The following is a 13,147-nucleotide window of genomic DNA, read 5'->3' as shown; positions in this document are numbered from 1 at the left end:
AACTGTGATTTATTCTCATATATTTTGGTCCTTTTAGAGTAACCGTCACAAATATAAAACAAACTAAACGTCTAATTATTTTGGCTTATGTGAGTATATAACTGGTTCTTTCCATGAACGAAGACAAGGCTTATCAACTGCATGTATGTAAATTACTGAAATAGTGGTTTAACGACTTCAAATAAATAGTAGATAAATTCACATCTATAGATCTACATGTAAACCCCACCAAAATATAAAATTGAAAAACAAGATCTATAATGGAATTAGATTTGCGATAGTTAAGCTACGGAAGACTCTGCAAAAGTTTGAATATCAAATAAATCAGTTTTTATAGATATAACAATAACATTTTCTACAAGTGTTGCGTAGCTTGAAGGTTCAATGATCAATGATGATACATTTCTATAAAACCATGTGTACTTTTGCATGGTTTGAAATTTAGTCAATAATAATTGTCATAACAAACAAAAAAAACTCTGTTTTCATTTGAACGTAGTTGAAATATTCTATACTCTACTTTTAAAACAATATATCTATTATCACCTTATTGAACTTTACAATGTATGCAAGTACGGTGATACTTCAAAGATAGAGTCAGAGCGCGCGCTTTGTGTGACGTCAAGATACTAGTAAAGAAAAAAATCACGACAAGGTGAATGAATGAGGCGGGCTTAACCTGTCAGCATTGCTCCAAAAATAGCTTCAGCTTCACCGTTTTTGTGACGTAGAAGAGCAACTCTATCGATTTTAAAAAGGTTGAAGGGGCAATTTGATCTGCAAACAGTAGTAAATTATCCAATATATATATCTTAGTAAAGTTCATGCAAATAATAAAGTTCTGACATATGAAAGTTTTTCATCCGTTTCCAATTTCATTTTTTTTTCTTTCTTAGTCATGTTTGCTTTAAAGACAAAGCCAATCAAAATGCACCAGTTCTCAATGAATGTGCCGCTTAATCATGGCACTTTCAAGACACAAGTACAAGACAAGAAATTTTAAGAACGCATAAATTTCAGGGATGAAATCTTAGCCAGCTGTCGTGTCAAATGATATACAGCAAGCAGGCTACATTCCCTTTTATTGTTCAGCCCTACTGCCTAAACAAGAAATACGGGACTATTACTTATACACATGAGTTGCGCCATGAGAAAACCAACATAGTGCGTTTGCATCCGCGCATTCTGGTCAGGATCCATATTGTTGGCTTTCAAAGCCTATTGCAGTTAGAGAAACCGTTAGCGAACAGCATGGATCCTGATCAGACTGCGCGGATGCGCAGGCTGGTCTGGATCCATGCTGGTCGCAAACCTACTGTGTTGGTTTTCTCATGGTGCGGCTCATACCATAACTTGTTTAAGTCATATCGTATCATTATAGGTGAATGTAGTTCTCAAGAACATTATTTGGAAAAATATGAATGCTTTCTGTAGTCTTTCTTCACATTTTTTTTAAGTTTTAGCTTATCAAATTATATCACAATTGGTATAAAATTCTTAAGCATTTTTATATTCATACTGACCATGCTTTGTTTTTTTCTGCCTAAAAATTAGTCGTGGCCAAATTAAAAACTTGCTGACTATCAACAACTTGTGTGACCACCTGTTGCGTTGTTGCATGTAATATAACGTTGACTCAATTGCCTTACGTGTTACCTTAAGGTTTGAATATTCAAGGCTGCGTTTTTTGTTACAAGAATGCGTACACCGGTAAACGAGCAAATATTAAACAGCATAAGCCAGGTCATCTGCAGTTCAAGTAACATTACTTGCTAATCATTATTACATCCAGCTTGGTTACACTGCTGAGCAGTAATGCCATAGCTCAGTTAAAGAACGGCTGTAAAATTGTGTGAGTAAATTTCATACTGGGAAGCTAGCTTTGTTTCTTGCAAATATTTAATAAATCATTTTGTATTTCATTCCTCTCACTTTCAAGAACTCATGACAATACCTTGTATTAATTCTGTGTAAAATTTTAGAAAAGAAAACACAACAAGTTTATATGTTATGTATGAAGTTTTGATAAAACAACACGTTTGTATATTATAGTTTGTATTCTGTTTCAAGTTTTAACAACAAGTTTGTACTTAGTTATTATAAAACATCAAGACTCTATGGCGGTGCTTTGGGTAATCTGTACTTCCGAGAATTCTACCCTTACCTTTTTTTAGTGTTCAAGTTTTAATAAAACAGCATGTTTGTATATTCTGTTTCAAGTTATAATAAAAAAACAACTTTCTTTTTCATTCTGTTTAAAGTTTTATTACAATTTCATACCTATCTAGTAGAGTTCAGAGTAAACAAAAACAAGAAGTGGAAAGTTTGGGATTTTGTAGTGAATGCAAAGGGTGATTTCCACACCAATGTAATTTCATCAATTATGAATGGATGTATTTAGTGTATCAATTTTACAGATTTTGTATGCATACTGTGGTCCCCCATGCATTGCGTGATATATTACAGTGGTTCTGGTGTAAACACTTGGTCAGAAACAACTCTAATTCAAATGAAACCGAAGCCATAAACATCAATATTCATTTTGCTTTTTCGTGTATTTTATTTTAATTGAAATGCGTGTCTGTGTGAGCTCTTGATTTCACCACGGTATGATACGCTGCTGTACTAAATATATGTGTAAGAAACAAGTTTTACATACAGGTACAAATAAATCGAGAAAGATTTTGTTCAATAAATGTCCTTTTTTATTTAATCAGGTCTTTGTTTCATATATTTTCGTGAAATGGACTTAGAAGTGTGATATTTTTTTGGACAAATCACATCATTTAATAGTTCTTTACATTTCTTTAACCAGAAATCTGAGAAAAATAATATAACAATGTACGTAAACACCTGAACAGTTGTTGGATGTATAAGAGTACTAACTTCTCGACACAAAAAATAGATGAAATGTCAAACACTGACTTTTTTTATAAGCAAAGGCATTTTTATTATCTTTAGACTGTCAATATTTTAATAACATGAGGGAGATTTGAAACGTTTGAGCTAGAACATTTTTTTGCGAAGGAAAGAGCAACTTAGTTTTAAAGTACACTTTACATATTGTGCGTTTTATTCGACCTGGCGGGGCGGAGTTAATCTCTGACTTATGCAAATAATGGTAATCTGAAAAACGAGCATATGAGATATGGAACATAGGTGAAAATGCTGTGTGTCGTTTCAAAATGAAAAGGTTTGAAAGCCATGTCAAATGTTGGAACAATTATTGTAAGCAGAGCGAGAAATGTTCTAAGATATCCCCACTGGCCTTTGGGACAGCTAATATTTACATTTTGAATCTGGGGGCAGTGTGTTTATTCACTTTATTATCGGGGATAGACTATTTATTTATATGTTCTCTCAGCTCCCCTCCTGTTTTTCACACAACAGGGTCGTCTTCAAATCTGCTTAAGCTTAATGCCTGCATGTCATTTGAAAATAACTAAACTTGTTTATCATAAGCTGGTATTTCATATCAAACGCCACTTGTGACAGTCCATTTCATAGCACGCCATAATCGAAAAGTGACCTAAAACGCATTATGAAACTTTTGATTTCTCAACAACCTCTTTACAAATTCACTATTGTTTAGGTTAATATAAATTACTGTGTACTAAGAACATGCCAATTCAATAATACAATTTCTTCTCTCTTAGTTTTTTTTTTTTTGGTTCACAAAAAAACGCAGGGTGAACATTTAAGTGAATTACTTTTTCAAATAATCATTTAATATAACCAAAACAGTTAGCAAAGCGTTCGCATGGTAAAAATTGCCAGTATGTGTTCTTTATTAATCGAAATTTCTCAGGTGTTTAAGGGAAGTAGCTCGTTAACATTTTTGGTGTTGGACGAAAGGAACAGATGCTCAAATTTTGCGGTCAAGGAGGCAATAAACTAACTCGAAATTTTGAGTTTCGTATCTAAAAAAGTTCCAGTTACCAATTAGAAATTGTGTTTTTCGAATCTCACTAACATATTTGGTCTTTTCATAAACGGAGAGACGTTAAAATTGTGCGGGCGAGGAGGCAAGATACCAATCTTGTATTATGTATCTCTGAACTTCAAATTACCAAGTTAGATCTTATATTTTAACACTTAATGAATGTTACTTGAGAATCATATGCCCAGCGGAATACAACTTATATTCATTTATATGTTTTAATTACGTTGGGTTTTAGAACTTTACCGATATTAGATTCAGAGAACAGTGATCTAAATTTAGAGAAATTATTAATGAATATAATGCAAATCACTAAACCTAAACTTTGGTAATATATTATTATTGGACAGATAACAAAGAGTATAATATGCGACATGAATTTCGAACAGTATCTTTATCTATTACAAAGTAAATTTTATCCAAAAGAATAGAAAATAACGGTTTCCAAGAACATGTTCATTGGACAAAATTCGAAAGTACTGCTTCATCTATATCGGTAATTCTCTGCTAGGCATGAATATTATAAGAACTGTTTTCGTGATGATGAAAGGAAACTCTGCTGAAATGCTGAAAAACTTTTCATACATAATACTCTTAAAGTCTGAAGAGACTTTCCATGTATTATATTTTCTTAATTTGGACAAATATGTGGATTTATAACTTTCGTGTCGTTCTTGATTGAATCAAGTTTTAAGAGACTTGAAATTGCTCTGTTGTTTAGAAAAAAATAATACAAATACAGTGATTCAAAATGGTAAAACAGAATTTATTTGCGAGAATTTAATTTAAATGAAGACAAATAAGTATACTTACAGATTTCTTATGAAGCAGATATAAAATGTTTTTAGGAAAATATTTAAAAATGATATCTTGTTATTTAAATATTACTGAAAGAATTAGAGAAGATATATCATGAAAATTTTACTTTAATCCGGAAACAAATACAAAAAAAAAAAAAAACGAGTGTAAAAACTAACTTGTAATAAATGTACAATTCCACGTAATTTATAATATTAAGAAAAGCATTGGACTAAGTGGAAATCGTAATTGTCTCAACAAAAAAGTTATAATCATAATTACAAAATGGAAGTCACAAAATCCTCGGTCTTAAACTGCACAGGATACTCGTGTCAAAATGACACGATGTTAAATTTAATTTCCATAAATGACACTTATGCGGATTATTTCTACGTTGATATTGATGTCACTTTTTGGCAGGTAAGTTTAAACTATCAATTTTGTTCTGCTTACAGATAAACTGTCTAAATAAAGATATTAATGTCATACAGTTGGTACTGATGATGAAGACATTATATAACAAGAATATCAGTTTTGAGACATACCTTGTTTATCTGTTTATTGTATAAAAACAATTTAATTAATATAAGAAAATCTGAGATAACCGTTTGATGGTTGTCTCCGTGTATTGAGCGCGACTGCAATTCAAAATAGACATAGACTCTACCTTGTTATGAAAGTGTTTCTTTAATAAATGTAAAATTTAAACTACATGTTTGATAGCTCAGACAGACCGTATGCAAAAATAAAAACATGCACACAATAAATTTTGGTGCATTTTTGAATCTCTCTCGTTTTTTATAGATTTTTTATTTATTTTGTGTTTGAAAAATATTATTTGTTTCAATTTTATGACCCATTTTTTCTTAGTAACCCTCCGTCACTGCGCATATTTGTTTGTTTGTTTTGGGTTACACGCCGCTTTTCAACAGTATTAAAGATATGTAACGGCGGCTACTTAACCTAACCAGTGTTCCTGGATTCTGTACCAGTACAAACCTGTTCTCCGCAAGTAACTGCCAACTTCATCACATGAATCAGAAGTGGAGGACGAATAATATCAGACACAATGTCTTTTATCAAATTGTCACGGAGAACATATGCCCCGCCCGAAGATCGAACTCATGAACCCGCGATCCGTAGATCTGCGCTCTCCCTATTGAACTAAGCGGGTGGCCACACTGCACCACAACTCGGGCTATTGCTCTCGTGTTTAAATCCCGAAACGTCCAAACTCTGAACCGTGTTATATCAGACGATAAACAATTCGATGGCCTTGTTAAATCTATATAACAATAATTCGATTTCAGGCATGGAGTTGTGAATGCAGTTTTAACATTATGGGATTACTTATGTAAATGCCGCGGAGAAGTGTACGACATCACTAATTGCTCGAAATTCAATAATGGTATAAACTATAATTGCGCACGTAGAGCATATTATATAATAGATGTATACATACCTATTGTCTGGTTCTCATCAAGGAGGTAGTTGTATTGTCTGTATCCGTCAATCCTGAAGCCAAACAGTTGGATTTTCCTTGGCTGTATAAAAAATGTGGGACCCTTTTCCCTTGAATGATGGGGTAATTTCAGGTACTGACTGAAGACAAATGTGTAATGCACCGTATTATAGTTACGCACTGACAACTGTTGCTGAAACATTTCTGTTGATTCCTTTACACATTGTTCATAAACGGCACGTTCGGAACGGGCATCAAGCACGTGCTGATGGTATTTGCCTGTTGCGGACAATTTGTCATCCTCATTTCTTGCCAGGGATATTTCTTGGCGGAAGTCTTCACACTTCTTGCACACATCTTCACGAGGACTCATTATCTTAATGTGAGGTACGCATCTGTTCCATACATCTGTAAAGGTGGTAAGTCCAACACTACGTTTGTCATTTTGCACGCAGGCTGTTACATACTCTTTATGTATTGAGAGTTTAGTGTTTGACGCAGGAAGATAAACTGGAGGTATACCATCACGTCCCCGAGATGGTGCCGGTTGCGGAAGTCCTTCCTCAGCTGCATAATTAACAAGGAACTGTACCGCGTCTTTAATCACTTCCTTGGGAAGAGCATTATTAGAGGGTTTTCCTGTTAAACCATGAACACGAGGTACAACACCTTGTTCATTCATATGTTTTAGTAGACCCTCAAGAGTTCTTTTCCCTATGTCAAATATCAACAGAAATGCATTTCGACATACCTTCTTTCCCTCATAAGCATATTCCCACCTGGTTCGTTTCCTTTCACCGTCTTTACATCTCACACTAGCAGTTACTTTACCAATTGTTCCCATGATATACATTTCCTTCTCATTCCTTTCCATTTCTCTCAAATTCAGCACGTGATCTAGAATTTTTCTCTCACTTAAGTTATTGTAGCAATATTTGCTACAGTCACATCCATTCCGCATTTTACCCTGGATCATTTCAAGATCATTTTGTGGATCATCGGGATCGCCAGCTGGAAATGTATCATGCCCATTCTCTTGTTCAGTAAGTATGAGTGGTGTAGCCAGATACTGTTCCACACGAGCATCCACAGAAATATCAATATCATCTGAAAGTATAAATGCAGGAAACCTTAACTTGGTTTAATCGAAGGCTATATAAATATATGAGAGAGAGAGAGAGAGAGAGAGAGAGAGAGAGAGAGAGAGAGAGAGAGAGAGAGAGAGAGACGGAGTTAAGTGCCTTGTAAAAGGACACTGACACCATAATGGTAGCCGAGATTGAACCCGGGACACTTCAATCTTAAGGCGAACACTCTTCCACTGCAACACACTGGCTCCACGGTAGCACGGTCGCCATGGGTGCATTTGAATTTACTGCTTACATAGTACTTTCTTTTCATTTTTAAAAGATAAAACATAAAGCATACCGTTATCATGGCGTTATGTTGTAATTACTGAAGTATACTTTTAGTGTTTATGATAATTATTTACCAATGATTTCATCTGTGCTCTTTTCTTCCTCAAACATACGCTCGTTGTCTTCATGCTTACTAACTGCACAATTAAAGCCAAAAACTGCCAATAAGTCGTCACATTCCTGTAATATAGAGTAAAACATGTTTCACTCATCATGAATAAAAGCTATGGTTAAATAACGATAGATATCTTGTTACATCCAAAAAAAAAAAAGGAGAGAGAGAAAAAAAATAGCTTCTGGTACTGAGTTTCGTACCTTGGTCTCGCGGACAGAAAGTGAAGAGCGTAACCTCTACACCACTGAGGCAATTGAAATTTACGCCTATAATCTAATATTTATACAAGAGTAAAATCTGGCCACACGATCCATCAGTCAGAGACTACTGCATAAATGCAGCTGTTTTCTTACCATAACACTTGACGTCTCGTATATTATTTAGAGATATATATGCGCTAATTTGTTTACCCATATACAACAAATCTCTTACATGTTTAATGATTCCTCTGAAAAGATACATAATTAATGAAGTACTGGAGTTGTTCTAAATTGAATAAAAGTTTTACCACTCCTAACTGTAATGTCTTTATGTAGGAGAGCATTAACTTCTTTTTCAACAAGTTGCTTATATATCTGATTCATAAGATATATACGGTTATGTACGACACGTAGATGTGATTATAAATTGAGCCGCACCATGAGAAAACCAACATAGTGCGTTTGCGACCAGCATGGATCCTGACCAGCCTACGCATCCGCGCAGTCTGGTCAGGATCCATGCTGTTCGCTTTCAAAGCCTATTGCAATTAGAGGAACTGTTAGCGAACAGCATCTTGACCAGACTGCGCGGATGCGCAGGCTGGTCTGGATCAATGTTGGTCTCAAACGCACTATGTTGGTTTTCTCATGGCGCGGCTCAATTATATTTTACTAGTCAATTTTAAAACTTAAATTTACACATATTTTTGTTTCATATAAAAATTGTAATCATAACAAAGTTTGGCTACTAGTAATATGTTCTTAAGAAACATAACGTTGTATTTCAAACATGTTAAATTTCCCTTAAAGGGAAAGGCAATGTTGTACACATGTTAAATCCATCTGCTAGGATTTCTTAAATCATTTAAAGAAGTGAAAGAATTTTCGGTTTAAGAATGACAAAGTTATGAGCATTTAAATATTTTATCAAAATAGCGGCCATTTTGTTTCCATGGTAACAAAAAACAAAATGGCGGATTTATCAAATTTCTAAATACATATTTGAAGTGTATTTATTTATTTCTATGAAATAATTTCTCTATTTTTTCCGGCTATAATGAAAGAAATTATCATGTTTTACATCTTACAGTCAAGAAACATATGAAATTGATCCATTTAAAAGGTTATTTGCTAAATAAAGAATTCAGCAGTGTGTAAATGACGTCATAAAAACACTAAAATGGCCACCTCCATGATCAGCCATTTATTAAAATTTCAAACAGCCATATCTTTTTCAAGAGTGGTACGATTTTAAAAATTGTTTCAGGGTAATGAAAAGTTTGAGAATGGCTTTCATATAAAATTAATTTATTGACAGGCTTTCCTTGCCCTTTAACTTTTGAATCAAAAGTCGTTAAATGTAAATCTGATTATGAGTCCAGCTGATATATTGCTTATCTGTTTTATCACTAAAACATTCAAAATACTTTAATGACATCATGGCTGTTTATACAAGACTCAATACACCTTCATCTTTGGACGTTCTTCTAAGTTTAGTCAATATCAAACTGACGTAACATGTCTGTGTCGGCTGGCCAATGCTTGGCCGCAATTAAAACATCATTGGCATCTATGTTGAACAAAGTCTTGTTTTAAGGCATATAAAAAGCTTCACCAGCAAACATTGCCTTATGTGTTTCTAGTTATTACAAACATTTTACGCAGTCACGAATGGTTACTTATTCTGATATTTCTTTTTACTTACAAGGTTTTCGATCTTTTTTGCAATAACTTTGCGTTCCTGTTAAAAAGGGACCGAGGAAGAATAATCTCGTGTATATTTACGGAATATATATGAAAAAAACAATTCATCCACCTTCATCTGGTATTGTAGCGTAGCCGCCGTATAAATTTAAGTCGAAAACCAGTCTATAGTTTCTATAATTTTATTGCATATGTTTTCTATTAATTTCTTCAAAATTTATGACAAGATTAACCAAGTTCAATATTATAACAATTTTAACATACAACATCTTTCGTGCCACGGACCGCTCTCGTGACTGCTCCGAATGTAACAAAATTATTAGATTATTCTTATAGTTTTGTTGTTTTTATTTTCAATGCGCAGAAAGCATGCTGAGGTATGACCCACAGTTGTCAAATGTCATGTTTACTAATTAAAGGACCATAAAAGACACGCCATCATATATTTTGAAAGGCGGGAGAAAGAAAAGATAAACAAATTAATTAAAAAGCCGAGAAAAATGTTCGGAATGCTGATTCACTAGTAATTCACGTAAGCGCAGGTGTCTTTTATGGTCACAGAAGGTCAGTTGTATAAAATAATTTCTAATTATAGTAACTTTAGACAGGATGATTGACATGTTTTGTATATATGTATTAATCCTGGTAAAATTAGCTCGTAATGAGGAGCTGGCCAGATAGTATATAAGGCCAGTGACTTAGCGTTACAAGGAGAGTTTTTCGATCGGATATGGCTCAACGTCCGATCGAAAAACTCTCCTTGTAACGCTAAGTCACTGGCCTTATATACTATCTGGCCAGCTCCTCATTACGAGCTAATTTTACCATGATTAATACATATATACAAAACATGTCAATCATCCTGTCTAAAGTTACTATTAATAGAAATTATTTTATACAACTGACCTTCTGTGACCATAAAAGACACCTGTGCTTACGTGAATTACTAGTGAATCAGCATTCCGAACATTTTTCTCGGCTTTTTAATTAATTTGTTTATCTTTTCTTTCTCCCGCCTGTCAAAATATATGATGGCGTGTCTTTTATGGTCCTTTAATTAGTAAACATGACAGTTGACAACTGTGGGTCATACCTCTGCATGCTTTCTGCGCATTTAAAATAAAAACAACAAAATTATAAGAATAATCTAATAATTTTGCTACACCTTCCTTTCTTATTATTTTCGAAAGGAAAAGGATCCCGGCGTGGTGAACATGCCACAATTGAATTAAAGCAAATATTGTTTTAAAATAATATAAGGGTCCCGGTGTAGAGACCAGGCCATAACTGAATTAAAATCATAATAAAATAAAACAACAACATTACAAGAGAATCGCAATTAAAATAATATAAGGGTCCCGGCGTAGTGACCAGGCCATAACTGAATTAAAATCATAATAATATAAAACAACAAAATTACAAGAGAATCGCAATTTTGTTTCACCTCCCTTTCTTATTTTTTTAAGAGGAAAAGTGGCCCGGTAGGCCGGGTCGGAATAGGAACCACAATTAACTAAGATTCAATATTTATCTTCAATGGGAGAAATAATTATTATTATGTTGGTCCGTAGTAAATGCCAATTTAGCTGTGTTTGCTTTTAAGTTTTACTTTTGATTTTGCCCAAGGGCGGCTTGATTGATTTATCACCAAGGGTAAATTCATATGTTCTACATGAAACGGAAATTTTGAACACCATTGAGATATCCATCACAATATTTATTTCAAGAGAATAAAGACCCGGTTGAAAGGTATTTTGTAACAGAAATTTTCGAGGCTACAGAACCGTGTTCAATTTTTTTACACCACCAAACTAGTTATGTTGTTCAAAATAAGTGAATAACATAATTCAGTGCAATAATATATATAAATTACCATATAATGCTAAAATTGGCACGTGACCCCAACAAAATTATGCCACCTATCTTTATTTTGATATATTTGGTAGGAACTGACAACTTGGAAATTACTAATTTGACGGAAAACGTTCTTTAGAAAATGGAGAGTCAAAAATAATTACTAGATCAAAACTTTCTGTTGCACTATCATAGATCAAAACATTCTGTTGCACGTTCATTTCTTGTTATCAACACTTTTAACCTTTTACTATATTCCACAATTATGCTAGTAAAATGGTCATTGACAACAACTATTCAGTCGACCCTAAGATTTGAAATTGGATACGCCATTTTCCTTAATTTTAACATATTTTGAAAGTAAACTTATAGCGAACAAGTGGAAGTCAACGTCGACAAAAACATTATCACATGCTAATAAAAACAATCAAATAAAGATAATAAATAATAGCAAAATTCATTTGTTGATACATACATTTATGCACTAACAAACATTTCAGTAGATACTACAATTCTATCGCATTGCAATGTTTTCGAGGTCAGTCATATAATTACTGAACAGACTATTCGATATAATATCTCGGGTATTAAAGAACAAGTAGTTGTCGTTTACAATACTTGTGACAACTGATGTCATATCAGTTTAGCAAGCAATGTATCTTCAATTTGTAAAGTTCCCATGTCAAAATAACACAGGGGTTTCCTTCCCCTCTTGACCGATATTCTTACATTGTTCCCCTTTGCAATGTAAGCCGGTCAAAATATATCTACATTTTTATAATATCTCTATTTACATATCAAATTGTACTTTTTATAGTCCTGCCATACAGCAGCGCCTTAAAACTTTAAAGCACATCGACCAATTTCATCATGGTCTAAACTTCTATGGAATTTGCTTATGCAGGTATCCGCTCTGCACTGCTTTTCATGCAAATCCATGACATCAGCGAGAACTTTCTACACAAATTGAAGCAACACATACCTTGTTAACAATTAGCATAATGACTTATCTCTCTCACGGAACGCAATACGACGTCATCTAAAATTTATGTTTGAAATCTAAAATAGAAATCTAAAAAAAAAGTATCAGCTTACACACTTTACTATCCATAAAATACCATTTACACCAACCATCTTATCTAACGTTCATACAAGTGTACATGGTTCGCGAGTTTACAAGTTTCGATAAATAATATACATTACAACCACAGCTCAAAAACAAGGACAATAACAATATAACATTAATTTCTGTTCCCCTGCCCCGCAAATATATATTTTTGTACGACTTGAATATGATCATATACATTAATATTTAACAAGTTTTACTAAGACTTTTTGTTTAGTGACCCCATTTCGTTTGCCCTTTACGATTTTTTCCAGGTTTCCTTTTAATATACAGACATATTTTTTACTTGTAATATAGATAAAATTTGAATTTTATAAAACTTAGAAAGACGTTACTTTTCAAAACAAAATGAAATCTTTTATAAAAAATATAATACACACATCCCAAAAATTTTACATCACAGATACACTTTAAACATAGACATCTGATAAATTAAATCTAAGTACACGTAGCTACCCATATTGCATATCATAAATAATAGATCTGCTTGTCACAAGAAAAAAACAGTAACTTTCTGCTTAAGGCAAAAC

At 33.4% G+C, this 13,147-nt stretch overlaps 1 protein-coding gene across 2 annotated transcripts in view; it reads left to right on the top strand.

The window, feature by feature from the left end:
* The first annotated feature begins 4,427 nt into the window (after nt 1–4,427).
* The window catches only part of LOC123538059 (cardioacceleratory peptide receptor-like), a 53,615-nt gene continuing 44,895 nt past the window's right edge, over nt 4,428–13,147 (top strand). For both annotated transcript variants that reach the window (XM_053529997.1, XM_045322022.2), the window contains exon 1: nt 4,428–5,158. In XM_053529997.1, the coding sequence (XP_053385972.1) occupies nt 5,024–5,158 (135 nt within the window). In that variant the 5' untranslated portion in view covers nt 4,428–5,023. The remainder of the gene's footprint in view (nt 5,159–13,147) is intronic.

Source organism: Mercenaria mercenaria, chromosome 18 (genome assembly GCF_021730395.1).
Source record: "Mercenaria mercenaria strain notata chromosome 18, MADL_Memer_1, whole genome shotgun sequence".
Lineage (NCBI taxonomy): Eukaryota > Metazoa > Mollusca > Bivalvia > Venerida > Veneridae > Mercenaria > Mercenaria mercenaria.
This window is presented reverse-complemented; position numbering and strand designations above follow the sequence as displayed.